The following is a 22,432-nucleotide window of genomic DNA, read 5'->3' on the forward strand; positions in this document are numbered from 1 at the left end:
GCGTCGCCCGTACGGTCTTCGCGTCTCGTCCTCTTTAGACAGTCCTTGATGTAGTCCAGGAAGTAAGTGAGCCCAGCGTCCATGACATCATACACATATATATATATATATATATATATATATATATATATATATATATATATATATATATATATATATACATATATTACCCACATAAAACCCCCAGGAAAGTGTTTGTCTCCCAAATAGCCTATCATTAAAACAAGATCTGGTTGCAAAAGGGGTGAAGTGAACCTTTAAATATTTGTTCTAATTCATGGAATTTCTTAGATTCCTTCATAACATTACTGAAAAAAAGCATTGGATTTTATTATTAATTCATGAAAAGTTTGTCTTTTTTGGGGGAATGTTTTTGGAAAATGTTTTGAAATGATATTAATAAATAAAGAAATAATTGTCCGCAGCCAGTGTTTGGGGAACCAGTGCCTTAGCGTCATATGGACCTCCAACACTGCTTAAAGCCCCAGATGAGTATGACACGGTTGAGGCAAGCAGGAGTTCACCTCTGGGACAAGCATGCTGTGCAAAAGGACCAGGGGAGGATGGTAGTGTGTAACCATGGGGACTGATGTTTTGGGTACGGAGGGGTGGCGTGAGGTTTTCCCTGTAAGTTGACATTTACGGCCCCGTCAGTGACAAACACACACGCACATTTCAGTCCCACGTTACAACCACACACACACATACACACAAGTTTCACAGGTTTGGAGGTAGATACAGGCAAACAGGCAGAAGGTGGGGGGGAAACTTGTCTACTCTGCAAGCCATTCAAAGTCTGAGCCGTGGTTACAGCCAATCAGAAACCCCGATAGCAGCCACGGACACTCACAGAGAGAAAAACAAAAAAACAAAAATCTAAAAAGACGTGTGGAGCTGATGATTCTAATGGGATGTGATGGAATCATGGCTTTACTAAATCTACCTTGATTTCAAGTGGATTTTTGTTCTTTGTTCAAATCGAAGCATTTTGCACTTGAGCGCATTGAAATAAGGGTTTAGTGATTTATGAAGCGAAAAGGAAGAAGCCGAGAGGCCATTAGCCTACAGTACACTGTAAAAAGGGGGGAGGGGGTGTTACATTGAGGTCAATCGCAGAGTGGGAGAAAGAAACACACCCACACACAAACACACGCGCGCGCACATACTGACATACAGAGGGAATCCAACAAACCTTACCTATAAAAGGGGCAAAAGAACAAAAAAGAAGAATAAGAACAAAGTCAATACAGTGAAAACTTAAATAGGGGACAACACATTGCTATGAATTCAAAATTCAAATAAACCTTCTCTGTCCGACAGGAAGGAGAGAAAGCAAAGGAAGATTATTGTAATAAACTGGACCATTATCCCACACACGTGTGACGAAATGGCATGATTGTGCTTCGAGTCTGGCGAGTCCGACTAAGCAGATTACCAAAAAAAATTAGCACACAAAGTTTGAAACACGGGATCACTAGTTCCCTACACAACTGGACATGCACCACATCGCAGCTGGTTTGAAACACAGGATCACTATTTCCCTACACAACTGGACATGCACCAAATCGCAGCTGGTTTGAAACACAGGATCACTAATTACCTACACAACTGGACAACTGGACATGCACCACATCGCAGGACGTCATCCGAGCACCGAGGAGCACACTCATACAAACCACACACACCTGTGATCCCAGCGGCTTAAAAACAACTAAAAACTACCAAAAATGGTGCAGCACCATCGGAAACTACTGTAGTTAGTCTCATCTTGCTCGCTCTCTCCACCACACAAAAGCACACATCAGAGTGGACTTTGAGATGTTTCAGAGGACAAACCACCACAGACAGCTCCCAGAGCTACTGTTGTATACCTGATTTCTTTACACACACACACACACACACACACACACACACACACACACACACACACAACTTGTCACCCTGCCCAGAACGAAGCAGCATGCTTGACTGATATGGGGGAATTAATGCCATATACAGTATGTCCACAAGGCCAGGGCATCGGCACTGAAGAACAAAAGACAAAATGTCCCTTCCAAAACAGGCCCGACATTCTGCAGGCCTGTGACTCTCACCAGTACAGTGCGTGGTTCATATTTCAATGCTATGCTACATTCATCACTGTGCAGTAGGGATGCACCGATCCGATACTCGTATCGGAGATCGGCGCCGATCCAGGCTAAAATTCTAGATCGGGTATCGGATCGGTGGCCGATCCATTATGCGATCCGATACGATCCGATAATTAAACAACTATACCTCCTCTGTGACACAGCAGTGTAGTATTGACAGTATAACATGTGGAATGCAGCCAGGCTAGCCTGCGCACACATTAACCTGGTCTAATTGTTGCACAGTTATTTAATAAATAATTCAGTGCATTTATATCTGTGTTTGTTACATTTTGTTTTACAAAGTTGGGAAAGTAATTTAAGTTTAAGTCAAGCCTTGATGTTGCCTTACACAAAATAATGATTCCAGACTCCACACAGTGAGGCATACAGCTTAATAGGTTATTACGTTTCTTTGTGGGGGGTATCGGATCGGTACTCTGTATCGGCAGATACTGGACCCCCATGTATCGAAATCGGTATCGAATGCCAAAAAGCCGGATCGGTGCATCCCTACTGTGCAGGACCCTTGTTGTATACAACTGACATGGGGTAGAATTGTAGACCAGAGGAAAGGAAACTGAACAGTGATCAAAATCTACACTAGCATTTACATGAGCTTTCGCACAGTGTCCAAAAGATTCACAATTTATGGTCAGAGAGGTGAGCGAAATTCCTGAGTGACAGGTTTCCCTCAACTTAACTGGTAAAGTGAGATATTCAAGTCTAGATTGCCTACAACACCTACTACCACCAGTGGTAAGACAAAGCTACGGTAAAGTGACGTCTTCCCCCGTTACGTCTTGTTTTGTCTTTCCTTTGGTATAGAGAGACCCTCTCCAATGGTGAGACTGTAATGAAAATTCTAGGCAACTGTGTGTGTGTTACACACACAGTTGCCAGTTAGACTTCAGCTCCTTCCTAGAGACACTGAAGTGGTGTTTGGATAACAAACAGATTGTCTAGCGACTGTGTGTGCATGTGTACACATGTGTGTGTGTGAGAAATTGTAGACTTCATCATCCCTTAAATTGAGAACAGATGTTATTGCTGGTTTTGTGTGTGTGTGTGTGTGTGTGTGTGTGTGTGTGTGTGTGTGTGTGTGTGTGTGTGTGTGTGTGTGTGCGTGACTGTGTGTTTGTGTGAGGGAGGGGGGGGGGGGTCCAGCAACAGGGATGATTCACGACTGTACGAGCTGATTAAATTATAAAATGTAGTGTCTGTCTGGAGGTTTGAAGGTTGGGATAGAATCCCACATGATACAAAGGGGGTGGGGGAGGGGGGGTAGACTAGACCAAATAGTCAATTCCATGAAAACTTAACCAATTCTTATAATGACATTACATGATGACCTCAGCAGGCTGCCAAAGTTGACATCATTCAGAGGTGACAGAGCAGGGGGCCGCTAAACTGAGAACCGAGCACCTAAAGAGAGCAGGAAATAGAAAGAGGAGAGGAGGCATGGGAGGGGATTGAAGGGGACAGGAAATAAAATGGGGAGGGTGGAGAAGGAAGAAGAATGTAACAGGCAGGAGTTCCATGGAGACGTGCCATGGTTCTCCACACCACCACCTCCACTCAGCCAATGGGCCCGAGTCAGAGCCAAATGGGGCGGTGGCACGTCCACTCAGCCAATGAGCCTTGAGTCAGAGCCAAATGGGGCGGTGCTAATGAAATGATGGTGAGCGAAGCAGTGGTGGAGAGTAACCAACCAAGTACATTTATTGACTCAAGTGCTGTACTTAAGTACAGTTTTGGGGTACTTTTACTGGAGTATTTCCAAATGTCAGTGGTTTTACTTCTACTCCACTGCATCTCAAGAGTCAAATATTGTTATTATTATTTTACTCGACTACAATTATTTTTTGCCAACTTTAGTTACTTTATATACATACCGTAATTTCCGGACTATAAGGCGCACCTGAATATAAGCCGCACCAGCCAAATTTAGGGAAAATCCCAAATATGTATGTATACAAGCCGCACCAGACTATAAGCCGCAGGTGGCTCCCTAGTGGCCGTTACGTTAGCTCAGAGCCTTAGATGGCTCTGCGTTAGCTGTAAAAATCCATAGATTAGCCGCACGTTGTATAAACCGCAGGGTTCAAATCATGGGTAAAAAGTCGCGGCTTATAGTCCGGAAATTACAGTATATTTGAAAACTTTTGAAACAGGTCATTCTGCACAATGAGTACTTTCTACTTTTGGTACTTTAAGTACATTTTGATACCAATACTTTTGTACAAAAGTATTAAACTGATTGCAGTATTTATAGTATAGTATAGTATATCTGAGTACTTTCTCCACCACTGGAGATAAGACCGGCCCAAACAAATGCAGTCATGTTCTGCAATCTGCACCAATCAATGCAAAAACCACCTTCTCCAGTAAATCTAACATAGTTACCACCATAGACATAGAACGGTAGACGCCTCCTTCAGCTCTGGGGTTATCTGCAAAAGTGAGGGCAAGCTTCTGCGTTGGTGCTTCACTAGTCTCATGTAGCCAGACAACTATTGCGCGAGGCAATAGTGCGTCACAGAAGCTTCTGCGTGCGTCACAGAGCGGACGTTAACTTCTGGCTCTGACAAGTCCCAGAAAAGACGTGCTGTGATTGGCCAGTAGTCACTTGAGTGGCAGCATGGCTTCCGCACTTCCGCCCTCACATCGATAAACAAAGTCAAACAAACTGCAGCGGCCAATAAGGCATCCATTTTTTTAAATACCGGTATATATTGTTGCCGCTGCCTTCCGGTCTGAGGCCACCAATGATTGTCCATTCGACCGACGAAACCGTCAGAATTACCCCGCTGCAGGTGATTCTACTTGTTCAATTGCGAGCAAAACATTTCAGAATCTATATTAAACATTTAACCAATGCGAGCGTATGCAGCAGTCTCTGCAAAGACCTACACAGTGCTCTCACACAGATGTAAAAACCAAACAATGGACAGTTTTCGACTGAAGAGAAAGAAGACCTGCTAATCTTCTGGAATATTTACCATGTTTATATAACTAGTTTAAGGAGCTACTCAAACAACTTGACCAAAAATGACGCACTGTACCGCAGACAAACTGGGTCTCTCTGTCCCCTCTCCGACTCTTTCTGGCACTGTGTGTGCGCGTTTGTTTTACTATGTGTGCATTTGTTTATCACAAACAAACGCAGATGGCCGGCTAAGACGCAAAAGAAACATCATCACCTTCTAGTTAGCCAAATGCCTGGGAGAAACAACGTGCAGTTAAGTGTAAATATTCTGTTGCCGTTATCCCCTTCCAGTCATCAGGCAGTAACAGCTGCAGACTGATCATGTGTCGTTCTTGATATTAATAATAATATATATGTGTATTTACTATTTAATTATGTACACTTCACTGGTCGTATACAGAATCAGTGTCTAATGTCTACAGGAAATCAAGTGAAAATTGGGCTGCCATGTTGCATGTAGTGTAGAGTAGACCTCCTTGCTGTTAAAAAGAGGCCACGTCTATTTTTAGCCACTTCCAACTCTTTGGATGTTGGGAGGACTGGAGACTGTTTGTGTCTGTATTCTTCTTAACCATGATGTGAAGTTATGTGATGATTCAGCAGGGCAAGTGTTTGTCCTTTTAAAGACTATAGTATCACTATGTATGGTCTCACCAACAATATACACACGCACGCACAACACACACACAGACAGTAAAAAGATTATATAAAAACAAAATCAAGTCTGACCCATTTGAACCAGGCGTCCTACGGACTAAATGCACCACAGGAAAGGGACAGCAATAATAAAACACTGTTCACCTCATATTCCAAAAATAACGTTCCAAGGGAAAAGCAGTGCAAGAGCAACAGGAACAGAAATTATGCTCTTTCTTTTTTCCCCCAGTGACAGACAAAAAAAGAAAAGGTCAGAAAAAGGGACATGGAGATACAGAATAGAATAAAATATATAGAATAACAAAAAGGACGTTTTTTGGAAAAGTATGAGTAGAAAAAGAGAAACATAAGTGTGTGAAGGAAGGGGAAGTGACAGAAGGTAGAGAGGTAGAAGAAACAGCAGTTGGAGTACATTGTGTAGTGTGCATGTGGCTGTGAAGGAGGGTTGAATTCCTTACCCTGCATGGTTTTGCCCAGGCCTTGCCCCAACTTCCAGCCATGTTTCTGAAGCAGCCGGTGCCCGATGTTATCCTAGCAGACAGAACAGAGGAGAGAAAGACCAAAAATATTCCAATAATAAGAGGAGCTTTCCCCGCAGGCAAGGGTCCAAAACACACACAAACAGAAAAGCAACACACACAAAAAAAGGAGAAAAGATAACAAATAAATTAATAAACAAAAACAACAACACACATACCACATCATCATCGTCATCATCCGTACAACCACCACCACCACCGTCACCATCATCAGTATCATTTGTCATCCATAATAAAGAATCACCTACAGCATTGTGTAACATCAGTGTCTTCCAGCACAAAAGGTGGTGAGGAGGAGGAGGAGATGAGGGGAGTGGAGGGTGGGAGGAGGAGGAGGCTGAGAGGAAGAGGGATGTGTTCTCTCTCTGCTAAGTGTGAATGAATACATGAGGCTGTGTGTAGCCTGCAGGCTAGCGACCGTGTGTTGGCAGGGATGGAAAGAGCGGCATACCTTACCACGGTAAGCTAAATACCTGTTTGGGACACATGTGGCATTTTCTACTTCCCTGTTGGCTAACAAAATGTACACAAGTCACAGACTGAGGAGGAGAAAGGAGAGGGCGATATAAATAAAGTATATATATAATATATATATATATGTGTATCACACGCATACATATATGAAAACACTACAGAGCCAGATCGTGGTACACACAAATAGAATGACACAGAACGGGTATGGAAATCTTGCATATAAAAACTGAATTGAGGACCAGAAAACTCCAAGCTTGCCGTGATTCCATAACCATGACATAGGGGGAGCACCATGACATGTATGCAGCCGTCACAAAAAAAGAAACAAAAACAGCGAGGAACGGAGAAAGACGTAAAGAGAGGAGGGCCTTGGATTACCATTACAAGGCCCGGGGGGGATTGAGAAAATGTTCACGTTTGAGGGGATGCAAGTGTGTGCACGTAGACAAGAGAGAGAGGGAGACCGTGTTCATGTAGCCCGTTAAATGCACTAGTTTCCCCATTGTGAATGCTCTTGGACACCCATAGCATCTCTGGCCTTCTATCGATGGTCTGGTCTCAACCACGTGGCCGTTTCTGTTTTGGAAACCCATTAGCGTGTGCCACCAGCTACCACCACTTAGATCTGCAATATGTTGCCCACTTTAGACTTTATCATGTTCATATACAGAGTATATATATAGTGCACTTTATGAAGTAGACAGGCCGCTTTGCAGCATGGTAGTGTTTGAATATCCAAAAAGTGTTTAGTGTTGCTTGCTACACAACCATTTTTGGAGGCATATTTTCGACTTTGATTGTGAAGTGCTGTGAGAAAGGGCCTTTTGCATTGATTGAATTGTCTGAATGGATATACAGTTTGATTGGAGCCTCCAAGATGTACAACATCAAGAAAAACTATCAAGTTGGTTGAAAAAGGTAATGGGTAATGCTTAATTTATACCGCAAAATAGCAGATCTAAAATCATATATCACTCTTAAATGGACCAGAGTTGCTAGAAAGGTGCTTAAAAACATACACAATAGCAATACCTAGCACATTGCAGGGGTCTAATGTGTGTGACTGAAAGTGTTATAGCACTCGAATCATGGGTCAGCAATAATACAAACAAAATAAAACATTAAGTGAAATGCAAGACCGTCCCACCACTACACACTACATCTTCAAGCACAAATAAACAGAAAAACAAATGAGATTTCGTGTTGTTCTGTTGTGATTATAACTATTCCAGGCGTGGCTAACATTCACCAGAGTGTTGCAATCTACGAAAGATTAACAATAAAAACAAAAATACAAACCAGAACAGAAAGGATATTTATAATCACAAAGAGAGAGTGGACATAGAGGTTCACAAACAAAAATAGTGGTGGAAGGAGTTCAAATAAACCAAATTGTCAAACAGAAAAACAGCATGCAGCTTTTTGTTAAAGAGTTTTAACAAAAAGGAGACGTCGGTGTTAGTAGTGCACTTGTTGAATGGTGGGTGGGTAGACGTACTGGGGGAGGTGGGTGTGGTCATGGGAGACAGGAGAACTCCAACGGTTAGTCAGTGAGGTGGGCTCAAGCACAGAGTGGCGATGGTTTAACACGACCCGAGAATCTGCATCGCGTTTGAGTAAATGGTCATGCCCCGCCTCCCGACTTTCCCTACTTTCGGGACTCTTGAGGGACGAGAATTGACTATTTTGCCAATATCTACTATATTTGCAACTCGAACGGGACCACATTGGCTAGGCGAACTTTGCGACGTTCGACACAGCAACTCGCTCGCACTCGGTGGCGTCTCTCGTGGCTCAAGTTCGCTTGAGACGGCGCCCCGCCGTCGCGGTCTAAAAACTGTACGTTATCCCCCTGCTACTAGTAGGAGGGGGGTGTGGCCATTTACTCAAACGCGAAGGAGATTCCGTGCTCGCTGGTTTACCACCAGCTATGGTTCAAGAGGTATGTGTGTTAAAGAGGAAGGAAACAGGGTAGGACAGAGCAGGCTGAGCGATGGACTGTACTGTAGATACATGGCGCTCTGTGGCCTTGGAAGTGGGTTGGGCCATTATGGGTTAGTGCACATGAAGGGGATGGTGGTCACACACACAGCACATGCCGCATCTCCGCCCATGGACCTTAATTGGGGTCTAACAAATTGGATCTAGCTCCAGCCCAAACCCTCTGAGGGATCTGTTAACCAAATAGTTTTTCTCCCTCCCTGCCCAAAACCTATTTGGTGTTTCGGGGGCTAAATAAAACAAAGCAGATCAAGCGAAATGTTGCTGATAACAGCCCATAATGTTTGTCTAATCGTGCCACTGGGACAAACTGAACTGCACCACTTCCTGTTTGATGGCGTGTACATTTTTTTTCTTCTTCCCCTTCAAAATGTCATAAGCAAACACAGCCAAGCATGGGAATGGATATTACAGGCTGGAGCTGGCCTGTGTGTGTCTGGCTGTCAGATCTCTTCCGCTCCGGGATGAGATAAGAGAGGAATCTCGGCTGGGCCTCATTGCGGAGAAAACAAAGTCTGGAGAAAGCCAGCTTGTGTAGACCCATAACTAGGGCAGTACAGTGTAGTGTATATATAGCCCCTAACATGCTACCTCTCTGTGTTCACATGTTTTTGCCTGGTAGCCGCTGGACATTATGAAGGTAAAAGCCAACTGTGTAAAGCCTGAATTAGATTACTTGCGAGTGGGTGTCAGCCACCCAAAATAGCTGGTCACAACGCGTTGAAATGGAAATGTTTGAGAGCTTGCGTATCTGCTGTTTTTGGTGGACGACACCCGTGTGTAACTAAGCATATAATCAGGTTTACGTCTACATGGACTATAAAGTCTATAGCTGCTAAGCTCTTACACTGCATTATACTTCAGACTACAGGACTACATGGCCCATGACTCTACCAAGCTACACTGTCTGAAGATTTTTGCTGCAGTGAGCTCCTCCCTCTGACGGTGGGCATGCTTCTGTGCTTTACTGCAGCAATGGTGCAACAGCAGCCCACACACACACACACACACACACACACACACACACACACACACACGTCTGGACGCCAAGCTGAATTGTGGGCTTTGGAAGACAGGAGGAAAAATCTATACGTGCCCTGAAACAGCAGCATTAAATAAATAAAACATATAACTCTTTCTATTGCCCACGGCAGATTCAACATTGTTGAGCAATGCCTCAGTCAAAGAGTTATGTGACCAAAGCAGCTTTCCAAATAACATGTTCTATTTGGCAAGCTCAGACAGATAATGTCCTATTAGGAATTACGGGTAGTACTTGCCACACAACTACCGGTATATGAGTTATTTCCGCCCTCTGGGTTTAAATCACGTGTGTGAATCAGAAATTAATAAACAGGTGGGGCAAGGTTGGATGTGACACAGCCAGTGGCAACTGCCGTGTCGACACCGTTTATAGTTTAGGTCTAAAAATGGGCTGAGCAATGTGAAAGGGGCAGAGATGAGGTGGGCTGCGTGCTGAACAACAGATTAAATGCACTGAAAAGATAAATAAATAAACAGACAGACAGACAGACGGATGAAAGCAACGACGGCGAGTCCAACAGCAGTGCAAGTGGAAGGGAAGGCATTTCCATACGAACCTGGCTTTTAAAATACTGGGCTGTCAAAAGAATAGTCACACGTGACACAACGTAAGAGAACCGGCCAAACGCTTTCAACTGCAATTATTCTAGCTTAGTAGCTTTTCTATTTAATTTAATGCAAAAGAAAAATTCTCTGCCTTTGAACAAACATAATACTGTATACAAACAGAAAACAAAATTGGTAGGCATGACAATAAATCCACCAATTGACTTGTTAATATAGAAGAAATAAAGAATAAATGAAAATGTTATCCAAACGAAAGAAAGAAAGCCACAAGTGGGGTGGGGTGGTTGTAAGGGGGGGGGGGGGGGAGGGTGCATTGTGCTGTCACTGGCACAGTACATGGGGAAGAGGGGAGATTAAAGCCTGGGTTATACATGGTTGCACGCAGGTGTGTTGATGTGCAGCGAAAACAGCCGACCTACAAGCTTATAGATCGGCAATTATCCGTGCGCGACACACTGCATGCAACCAAGTATAAACCAGGTGTAAGATGTGGGTAAAGGCAGAGATATGCAGGCGACCTTACTAGTGACCTCAGAGTATTAATGAGTCTGTGCGCACACGTGTATGCGTGCGTGTGTGTGTCCAAGTGTGACGTCACTCTGGTTTACATAATATGTTCCGATTCCTTCCCAGCATTATTCTTCAAATCAGAATGAGGGCATGAGAATTGGAATAACACACGTCACATTACTGTAGTGTTCTAATACCATATATGGTTATTGGTTAAACCAATCCAGTAAAACACTGAACAATTAAACTAAAACAACCTTGTATTTTGGGGCATATTGAATCATTGAATGAATGAGTTGCAACACATTTTGAGGGGGGGAAAAAAGAAGGTTGACGCAAAGGCTGGTAACTGACCATTTGGGGAAAGGACAGAGGACTCACAAGCAGACGTCACCCTCTCTCATCATAATATAAATATATATGGAGGTCTTGCAGGTGCCAGCGGTTAACTAGGATCTGTTCCCAATAAACCCTCCCTTCAGTTTCCTCGCGTTTGGGGTGCTCAGTGCATTCCTGCCGAGTCTCAGATAGGTGTGACTAAATGGAAACAACTGTCTCAGTGGTTCTAAAGCCAATCTTCAGAAAACAGAAAGCGCCTTGTTGTTCATAATATAGCACTGTGTACATTATTTTCCAATCACTGAGCATGAAGATGTTTAAAATCACCCTGAGGTGTTCTCTCGTGGATTACGTCAACTTAGTAAACAAATTGGAGGTGGTGCTGAGAGAAAACACTCCAGTTCACCACACTATGTTAAAATGATTCTGAAAGGTCCAGTGTGTTAGAACCACATTATGTAATGGAACGGACTCAACGGAGCCAACTGTACCACGGTTAAGTATTTCACGACAGCTGCAATACTCTCCAACACACTGATGTCCCTGGCCTGGGTTACAACTTACATGGTCCTACCATCTAGCTGATGCAATGAACCAGAGAGACTCTACGGGTGTTGAGGTGCAACGTGTGTTGAATGCATGGATGTTTGTCAAGAAGTTAAGCTTCCGTGTCGTTCGACAGTGACCCAGACCCGGTCTACATGTGTTTCTTAGATTACCGATGATGTGCAACTGTGGATTCTGAGGCTGGCCCGCTGCATATCGGAGGGGTAGGTGGGCGTGGGGTGAGGGTCGGAAAGGGGATAGAGACGTCGGGGGAGGGAGGGTATTAGGACAGTGTGACAAGTAATAGCACTGAATGCTACCCAGTTAAAACATGCAATTATGCAAAAAAAAACAAAAAAACAATGTTAGACAGAGAGGGCAGAAGGCCCAAAGGGTTGGACAGAGAGAGAGTAAAGATCCCAATGAAATACCACAGACCTCTAGAGCTGCCTATAGATCACACACAATAAATCAGGCGGGGGAGGGGCTCCGAGGGGCTGGGCTGATGCACTCCTTTATCAGCTCCGTGATGTTGACACCCAGTGACAACCGACACTCACCCGTAGCTTCACACATCTACGTCACAGAGGTGGGCCGGAGTAGGTCAAGGCTACTGTACCTGTGCTGTGTGCTGTGTGTGTGCGCGTGTGTGTGTGTGTGTGTGTGTGTGTGTGAGAGATACTAATTCAATCTGACATGCAGTGACCCATCTGGAGAGAGATCATAATGAAAAGACACTTTTTGATAAAGGGCAAGAAACAGCCACCAGCCAAAATGTTAGTAACTGTGTGCGTGGTGGTGATTAGGTTTATGTTACTGCTAGTCATTCATTTAGACAGTTTGGGAAGCTCCATTCTAATAATCAGTATAAATAAGTAAAAGAAAAATGTAATAGTTGGTGACATTTTACATACACTAGCATAAATCACTAATGAAGTCCCCTGTACTGGCCTTGTGTTGGGGGCGGTGTGTGGCTTTTCTAAAGCCTGATTAATGCTTTGGTGTTGAAGTGTTGTGCAACATGTCTCGACAAAAATAACGTTATTTTCCAACAGGGGAAAAAAAGTGTTGACACGCCACGCAACATGTCAACACCAAAAGAAACGTACATTTTTGTAGAGCGCTTTACGGGCACACAACACCACTGCTGAAGTATAACACATGCTTAAATAAGCTTGTTTGATGATGTGCTTCTCAGGTTGACTGAGTGACGTACGTGCCATTTTTGGTATAGTAGTTCCACGTGTCACAGGCTGTGTGCTGCAGCAGCTCAGCCCTCAGTGCCCCTCCATAAACAATAGCGCAGGAGCAAAACGAGATGCTCGAGATGCCAGGTTAAGCAGGCCACCTCCTCCTCTCCACAACCCATAAACAGTGGGTAATTTATCCCGTGACTGACTGACTGTGTACTTCAGCCATGAAGCTCCACTCACTCCATTGGTATTCAACTTGGCCTCTTTGTTACAATCATAATTAAAGCTGCGGTCTAAGAAATTAGCTTCTTGGGGTCTAGCCCACTTCTGACCGCTCTGGCCAAAGTTATCCGTGATCGAGCACCGCAGCCATGTAAGTTTACATAAAAGTTGAGGTAGTGCAGTTTCATCTGCTTGGTGGTGTGACTACTGAAGAGATTTATATTTTGCTTATGTTATCTGACTGGGTCACAAAGCACTTCTTCTTAGATTAGATCTTCGTAGATTCTTAGGTAGAGGAGAGGAAAAGCTTGGGCCTGCTTACCCTGATGCTTCAGAGAGAGACAGAGCAGGAGGGAGGTGAGGACGGAGAGAGAGAATGAAAAGAGCTGCCTGCGCTATTATCTATGTGCCTCTTCAGCGAAAAATGCAGTCCCAGTTGCACAAGCACCATGCCAGCACAGAATGACAGAGGGTACTGTACACCGAATCACTTGTGTAGTAGGGAGGGAGGGAGCGTGACAGAAACAGACAGAAAGAGAGAGCAAGACAGAGAGACAGTAGAGATATAAAGAGTGATAGGCGTGAAATAAAGAGAGGGAGAAAGAGAAGTAAGAGAGACAGTAAGAGAAGCGTTACAAGGACCCTAAAGATAGGAGTAGGAAAGCAGAGCGTGCAAATACAAACCGGGTCATTGCTGCTTAGCTAATAGGGGCCAATTCGCTGCAGGAGAGAAATGTCGAACACCCCAAGTTGTGTACAATAAGATAACTGTCCTACAGACAAAAACAGACTAAGACAAATAAGTTCTAAACTACACACACTCACTCAAAACACAAATCTAGCCATTCACATCATCTAAAGCACTCTCTCTCTCTCTCACTAAATGGAGTGGATTAAGCACTGCCACTGACTGGCCATTTTTTCCAAAATCGAACCGAACAATCAGACACATAATGGCCAACTACATTCTGGCAACTTTAAAGCCCCCAATTATCTTTGCAACATGTTAATCTTGTTTGTCCTTGTAGGAGGGCATTAAACTCTTATTATATTTTTGAACCTCACCTCTCTCAATGAACGCCTGTATCTAATTAGATTAGTTCAATGGTAGATCAGCAGTAGGCTAATAAAACAATGTAAGTCTGTGTCTGTCCGTGTGTGTGGTCTGCTATGGTTCCATTGGCCACCAGGACTGCTTTCCCACCAATGAGTGGGACAAATGGCTTGACTACATTGAGTGCACTGCTCAACATAATAATAATTGATAATTTAGACTCTAAATTGTATGCTCTAAATTTTTGAGCATACAGTACAGCGAGCCATGTAACCAGAATCAGAATAACTACATTTTGTCAATACTGTCAATTAAACATTGACAGTATTTAGACCAAACCATTAGGGACAGTGCTTTATCCACTCCACATTTTCAACGCCATCTATTTTTCAACTAGTGTTTGGATGACATAAATGACTAATGGGAGACTGATAGTAAAAAAGGTTATTTTTTTTTATCTAGCTTTAGTTCAAACATAAGAGACATCTAGCAAAATACATGGTAATCTGACTGTCAACAAAGTAAATAGAACAGGCAGAGGACTTAGGATGGGGTTGGGGGAGCACTATACAGGGTATTAATGAACATAAGACAGGTGACTCTATTGGTTAGGTGGCAGTTTGTTCAAGGAACCACTGGATGCATTCTAAGTGGGCAGAGTCAATGGAAGAACAAAACAAGGGGGCGTGGCTCTTATTCCTCCCTGGACCAATCATCCACTCTCACAGCTGGTCCAAAAAGTGGTTCGGGTTGATGGATGTGTGCAGCCTTACCGATTCTATGGGCTTGTCCAGAGACGCCTGCTCCAGCTCCAACTGGCCCTCTTCATACTGGTCAAAGTGATTCCCACCCTGAAAGTGACACACAAACAGGACACAGGAATTGGACGCAAGCACTAAAATGCAGAAGTAATGCTCTGGATTAATTACATGTAAAGAGGGCACATAGCCTTCGCTGCCAACTATTTGCCGCTGGTGGGCATGTGGCATGATGTCACCAAAATGCAAGCTGGGTTTAAAATGTGTAGCTATCATCACCTAGCACAGTGGTTTCTATTAACCAGTGGTCATTGAGGGGGTAACTTACAGGTGGTCCCCACTCCCCCGCTAAATGATGGAGTTGGTAACCAAATGGACCCTTGCAGATGTTTAACTCTTGAGAGTGTCATATGCCATGTATATATGCATCTCCTTGCGTTTTACGCTCTCAAGAGTTATATTATTGTTAAACATCTGCATTACTGGTACTTAATTTTAAAATAATTGTTATTTTGATCAACGTTTACCGGCAACCTCTCCTAATGGTACCAACATCAATACAGCATGGAATTGTGGACAAAATCTTATCCAATGACAGCAAAATATTCTGTTTTGAGAGGCAAAATCTCATCAAATGGTGGTTCGTGGCCTTGATTATGAAAAGGTGTGAAAAGTTTTCACCGCTTTGGTTTTCACTGAAAACCACTGACCTAGAACAAACAATCACACCTTTATTATTTTATTTTCCTCCCTACCAATTAGATTCAATTATTGGTGCTTGTCATATTAGGAGATTACTTTTTGCCAGATGGGTACCTGGTGGCAGGCAATTATCGTGGGCATGAAATTTCATAATAAGCCTGGACTACAGTTTAGCTACTTAATGCACACAGCTCACAGAAACGTACAGTAAATGACTTTCAGCTGCCATTTATCATCCATGAATAAGATCCATAATCTTCATCTCCTTTCTGTCAAACTCAAGTGGTGTCATGTGTCTGACTAAACGGTTTCTACACGGTTGCAAACCCCATTACATCCAACAATCCAAATGGCCACCACTCAGCTAAATGTGCTCATTTGCATATAGTCGAGGAGATCAACGTTACGATCTCTGTGCTTGCTCTGCTCCCTTCAATCCAGTGCTGCACAATTAATCGAAATAAAGATCTAGATTCAGACACCTATGCTATCTAATTTGAGCAAAGATCATGCAGCACTAGTTAGTTGGCTGTCAAATGTTTTTTAATTTGATGTTGTTTTTGCTTTGATGTTGCCAGTTTAAAGCCACAGTATCCAGGTGCCACATTTTGAATGTAGTAATGTTCATTGTTCAACAACTAAAGACTAAATACAATAAATATGTTCATGAAAAAATAAATGAGAATAGTGATCTCAATTCTTGTGGAGAAAAATCGAGATTCACATTTGAGCAAGAATCGTGCAGCACTACTTCAATCCCACAATCCTATCCCAATATATTTTTTTTTCACCTTTCTCTGCCTGCATGCATCTGTGCTGTTACGGTAGCTCGCCATCAAACAGACTATGTCAGAAAGTTGAGAGATCAGTCGGTTGGAATGGAAGGTGTGAAAAGCTGACACCGAAAGACTACTGCAGGGTACAGTGGGTACAAGGCATTTACTATTTAGAGTAGACTATTTTGTTGCATCATCTTTCATATTTAGAGGTTTTTTTATTAGATTTTGTTTGCTGCTCCCCAAAATGTGGCAGGCAGTTGATATGTACCCAAAATGTGGTAGGCAATACTGGATATCTACCGAAAAATGTATTTATGCATTTAGCTTTTGACGACATGTTGTGTAGCTAGGACCGTCACCCTGCAGCAGCATTCCCTTTTGCGCATTCAGTCTGTATACAATGACAACGGAGCTACGAGGTGTCGCTAAAAAATACTACGAACATGAATGCACGGTATGACAAATATAAACATTTATACATTTAAATATTCTGGAAGAAAACCTCTTGTCTATTTTCACTCTGATGCCATGTAAAAATCTAAATTATGCATGTCTGACTCCTTGTGTTGTGGTGACATCATTGCTAGGGTTCAGGGTCTTGCGGTATATACAGGAATATCCTGTTAACAAGTAAAGATTGTGTGATACACAACAAGAGAGCATTCCTGAGCAGTTTCAACAATGTTCTGTTCAACTTTATAAACCCATTGGACATTCAATTGTAATAAAGGCCTATAGTGAGCTAGCACAAGACTATCACATTATTTGTTGTAATCCAATTTTAGGGCAGAGTTAAAGCTAAACAAAACACCCATTTACATGCAAGTTGCTGCCCTGGACATGACACAAGGTGAGCAATGTTGTCAACCACACACTACTATGTCTCAGAAGAGAAACTAACTACGTAACTAACTACGTCGTAAGCTGAGTGGTTAGTGAGCCGCCTGGGGAGCCAGAGCCCATGGTTGTCCCAAGGTATGATTCCAAGCCAGGCCAGGCCAGCCCAGCAATATGTCAATGCGTGTCCCTGATTGCACCCAGAACACCCGGCGTAGAATGAATATATATATATATATATATATATTAGGGATGTTGAAAAATGTTGAAAATCGACTCGATTATCGACTCATGCCTCCCGCGACTCAAAACGTCGAAAAATCGTTTTTATTTGTATTTTTTTTTTTTTTTGTAATGTAAAATGTTATAAATGTTTCTGTTTCAAATGTTTTCCAAATGGGAGAGGTACGTTTGTCTGTGTGACACTGCTGTGCTGCGCCTGTCAGTGCCGCTCGTCACATGCAAGTTAACTTTGAGCAGAGCGCTGTGGACCCCATCGTCCAAGGGTGTGTGTGGGGGGGGGTGGTATCTTAGCAACACTGAATGATCTGTCCCATTGGTCGTGTGCTCGTATCATGAGCCAATGGCTGCAGCTCTGAGCTTCCCAGACCCAGGTTCACATCTCATCTACACATCTAGCCGTAAAGTAAACTGACAGCCACAGGTCCGCTCTGTTCTGAGCGGTGAGCGCTCTTCTCGTGAAGAAGAAAGCAGGACAGAGTTGTCAAATAAATACCGCCGTCATTCATACTGTATTTATTCTCCGACCCGACATTAAAATACGGAACAACGTGTGTATCAGTTCATTACGGGGATCGTGACAGGCTGCAGACACTTGAGAGTTGGGACTACTAGCCGATAGCGCCGCTGCTCCTTCAGTTTCGTTGTTTACAAAATAAAGTTCATTTTTTATTATTGGGATTTGATCATTGATGCAAATTCTAAACATATGGATGCAGCTGCAGAAGTTGTGTTGCTTAAAGGAATGCATAGTTGCGTTCTCCTCAACTGCTGCGCAGCAACAAAAATATAAAAATTATGAAAAAAAAAGGAAAAGTCGTTCGAGAATGTCAGAATTGTTTTAGTAGAACATTTTTGTAGAAAATAGGGCATACGTGATTAAAACCAGGAACCAATGGACTGCAGTGCAGTAAAATAAAGATCACTCACCTGTGCCCAGGCCATTATTCAACAGTCCCTGAGAATAAACACCAAATGGTTTCTTTATTGAGGCAAATTAACTTAACCTAAGAATCAACTTTCTCTCAGCTTGACTTGTGGCACAGGATGCCCGTTAAATCTAACCTTCTAATGTGGGCCTCCTTAGATTGAAGTAACCCCACCCAACATTTGCCTTTCCTTAACGACTGTGGAAATACACGCCTCTATGTAAAGATAATGCAAACAAGGACTGTGTTTCAGCCTACTACAGCCTTTTGTCCAATCTGGCGTTGCGCTGATAAGAACCAGCTGCAACAGAACAGCCTACAAATGAGGTGTTATGTGATCCCACTTTGACAGCGATAAATTCTGATGGAGCAGAAACCTGCAACAGAATGAGGGATGCAGAGGATCCTGAGGAGAGGTTAAGGGGTGTTGTGGGGGAGTGCAGCGGTTATTTATGACCAAATCGATGGCTCTCTCCTCCTACTGCTGCCGACTCTCTGCTCAGACTGCTTAATGTGCCATCAGCATAAGGCCCTCGCCCACTACAATGACCTCATGTTTTTGCTACCAGTGGCCCTTTCAATCTCTCTCCTAGAACAGGAAAGCCTAGTGGAGAAATTAAAATGATCTTGAGGCGGTCCACTGACATATACTGTATAACAACAGGGGTAATAGTGAATTTCCATTTGCCCAGCAAATTTTAAGTGGATGCTTGACTTTGTGCAAGGCAAGGCCACATTAGGAGGCAAGTGCCGTGCCCCAGTAGAAAAAAACAATTTGGAAAATAAATTGCCAATAGAAACGGCAGCCTGCTGGCTCTCTTTAAGAATCTCTGAAGATCACCTGACAAATATGCTAGAAGGAAGTGTCTGAACATTGAAAGTTAAATAGCTGGACAAGACTGGTAGAGAGGTGGTGTTGTAAGTTGTAACCATGTCTCAGCTCCAGTTCATGTGTGGGCCTGGTATTCTCGTTGCAGTGTTGCTTGGCAGCGGGCTGCCGGGCTCCAGCACATTTAACCGAGTAGGGAACCACTCTGAATACTGAGCATCTGAGTGCCTCCAGAGAAGATCTCCCACACAGAGCACTACTGTGCTGTGCTCATACTGAACACACTCATTCACACCACAACAGAGAAAACTCTCAAAGGCCAAGGTCCCATTTTAGATAATAAAATCCCTACAGTAATACAAGGGGTCGGTGTGAAGACACTATTCCTCCATCTCAAAAACAGATACTAGCTACTTTAAGCGTCTCATAATGCTCACCAGTCACTCACAATCATATCACAACGTTGCCATTGCTTTTCTACAATCTGACTATGGCTTGGCCAAGTTGAATTAGCACTAAAAGACTAGTTATAACGTCACGAGAAATGTCAACTTTTGTATACAAATTCAAGAGGTGGTATAAGACAATAAATCATCTTTAAGCCCTGGGGACACTATTATAAAGTACGGGAGCCTGGCTTCATGATCACTCTCAATGAAATCAACAACTAAAGTTATGATCCATCTCATAGGCCAAACAACTTCTAAAACGACTCATCAGATACTGAATGTGATTGACAAACACAGCGACATTCACTGTTCTTGTTCATAAACCCTGCCATACATATGCTCGATATTATCTAATGTATGTGATGCTCTGCTACTGTAGGTTTAGAGTCCGTTTACACACACACACACGTTGCTTGACATGCTAAAAGTTGCTACCGGTTAGCAAATTGCTCAGTCAGGGGGAAATTAAGCTTTTTGTGGTTTTGCCATGCATATCCATCCAGTGTTGTACAGGTATAGTTATTTTATTGCTGGTTGAAAGGCCATCTGCAAAGACTCAAAATAACCTACATCTGTCTGTACTGAACGTTTTTACACGATCTGGTCGTAATGTGCTAAAAGCTAAGTAATGTGTTAAGTCTTAGCTTTATAATGGATGTCCTCTCATAAAAAATACTGTGGAAAACGTACGTATTTATATGTACAGTACATAATAGTGACTTGATACTTTACTCTCCAGAGAGAAAGACACGATTTGGACAATCTGTGACCATCCACACCTAGCTGTATAATGTGGCCTACATAGTCAAATCAAAGTGTTATTTTATCCATTTGCAGCTGTGGGTACAAAATGCATTTATAAATAATATCAGAGTTAATGTATCCGAATATTTGACTGTGTACGTTCCATCAGTGGGTTGGTTGACTTCCATAATTCCATTGAATTACAACAGCACTACTTTAAAAAAAACAATAACCCAACCGAAAGCATGGATGCTGCAGCAGTGCAAACAGGCACAGGACGATCACACCACCACGGCCAAAACTCAAAATAGTGAGCTCATTTGAGTGCTAGCAGTAGCTAGGGAAAGCGACACTACCAATAGAAATCGTAACACTAGAACTCTTGCAGTTACACAGGTATCCTCACTGTGGAATATACGTAACATGACAGATCAATGCTACCAATCACTGACAATGATCAGTCACAATAGACAAGAGCCACCGTGAACCCAAACAGACAGCTACTGTAGCTAGCAGCTAACTCATCGTCGGCTAATGCCCATAAACAACCAAAATGTTCCCAAGGTCACTAACGACCTAGTTATGTTTAGATTTGTTTTAGGACAACCCCAGGAATGCTACGTCAACAGTCAACCGAACCCGCCGCGTTCAATAACAGCAAGCAGCTTTCGGGCTCAACATCATTTTTAGACTAATTTTTAAAGCCATTCTTGGAGAATTAAGGGAAGTGGAAACTGGAAAACAGACGCAGTCAGTGCACTGCTAGCCTCGTTAGCTTGCAGTGCTAGCCAGTGAGCTGCTGCAGCACTAGTATCCAACTGCGTTATTGTGCGCAGGCAGCTCAATTAAACCCCTCGTTTTAAATACTCCTTCAAGGGGCAGTTTTTCCATCGAAAATACATACGCCTCGAAAACATTACCTGGAAATCACGGTCTTCGTTGAACCTAGAAAACCTGTCAGCCATTTTCTGAACGCAGCAGCAGCAGCTTCTGTCTGTCTGTCGTCTCTCGTTCAGCTCTGCTTGTTACGGATCTCTACACGAACAACATCCTCCACAGCGAGCTGCTTCTCCAATGAATGATGTGCGGCGCGCATGACCAAAACCCCGTGTTGCCAGCTTTGGCGAAAGAAACAAGCAACAAGGTCTATGAAAACAAGAAGCGAACCCTTCGCCCTACCTTTTTTTAATGTAATCTGTCATCATCAATCAGTATGTATAATGTACACTGTACACTGTACATAGGCCACTTGAAAATAGCCGATCTACAAGCTCACAACGCGTCGCGTTGCATTGTAGATAGGCTACCCCCCCCCCCCCCCCCCCCAGGTTAGCCTCGGTGCCCCCAGGTCCCTTAGGGGTCCCTGGCAGAATGTTTTCAGATGGGGGTCCGCAGAGAAACATCTCTGCTGTCCGGAGGATACCTCATAACTCCAAAATGTTCATTTATCAGGAAATGAAAAATATACGTTTTTAAGGAAATTAATAAAACCATATATTTTTTAAACGATGCAATACTGCCTCATCAAAGTTGGTGTGGTGACTTTAGATATTGCAGACAGTTTGAGGGTCCAAAGGAGTTTTTGTCCAATGCGATTTATGGAACAGTTAAATTACAGTACATTTCAAGCACAACTCAATACAAAGACTGTTAACTGTGAGTGGACGACCCAATAAAGCATTACACTTGTTTACATTAGAGGGTCCGCCTTGTTCAATTCATCAAAACATTTAGAGACGTACAAATAGACACTTCTATATAGTCAAAGAACAGAACAGGAATTCATCCATTCACACACACACACATTCATACACAGATTGCGGCGGAAGCCATGCAAGGCACCAACCAGCACATCGGGAGCAATTTGGGGTTCAGTGTCTTGCCCAAGGACACTTTGACAT

At 43.1% G+C, this 22,432-nt stretch overlaps 1 protein-coding gene across 8 annotated transcripts in view; it reads right to left on the minus strand.

The window, feature by feature from the left end:
• Window positions 1-21,586, minus strand: part of gpatch8 (G patch domain containing 8) — a 34,492-nt gene extending 12,906 nt beyond the window's left edge. For 2 of the 8 annotated variants that reach the window (XM_083780425.1, XM_083780428.1), the window contains exons 1-5: window positions 21,452-21,516; window positions 15,038-15,115; window positions 13,895-13,930; window positions 10,391-10,410; window positions 6,234-6,306 (exon numbers count right to left, since the gene is read on the minus strand). In XM_083780425.1, the coding sequence (XP_083636551.1) occupies window positions 6,234-6,240 (7 nt within the window). In that variant the 5' untranslated portion in view covers window positions 6,241-6,306; window positions 10,391-10,410; window positions 13,895-13,930; window positions 15,038-15,115; window positions 21,452-21,516. Of the gene's footprint in view, window positions 1-6,233; window positions 10,411-13,894; window positions 13,931-15,037; window positions 15,116-21,451 lie in introns of those variants that run through there. The other 6 variants (XM_083780424.1, XM_083780427.1, XM_083780426.1 and 3 more) reach the window with 6 other exon arrangements.
• Between the last annotated feature and the right edge of the window lie 846 nt (window positions 21,587-22,432).

This window comes from Protomyctophum parallelum (assembly GCF_964188405.1).
Source record: "Protomyctophum parallelum genome assembly, chromosome: 13".
In the NCBI taxonomy this organism is placed as follows: domain Eukaryota; kingdom Metazoa; phylum Chordata; class Actinopteri; order Myctophiformes; family Myctophidae; genus Protomyctophum; species Protomyctophum parallelum.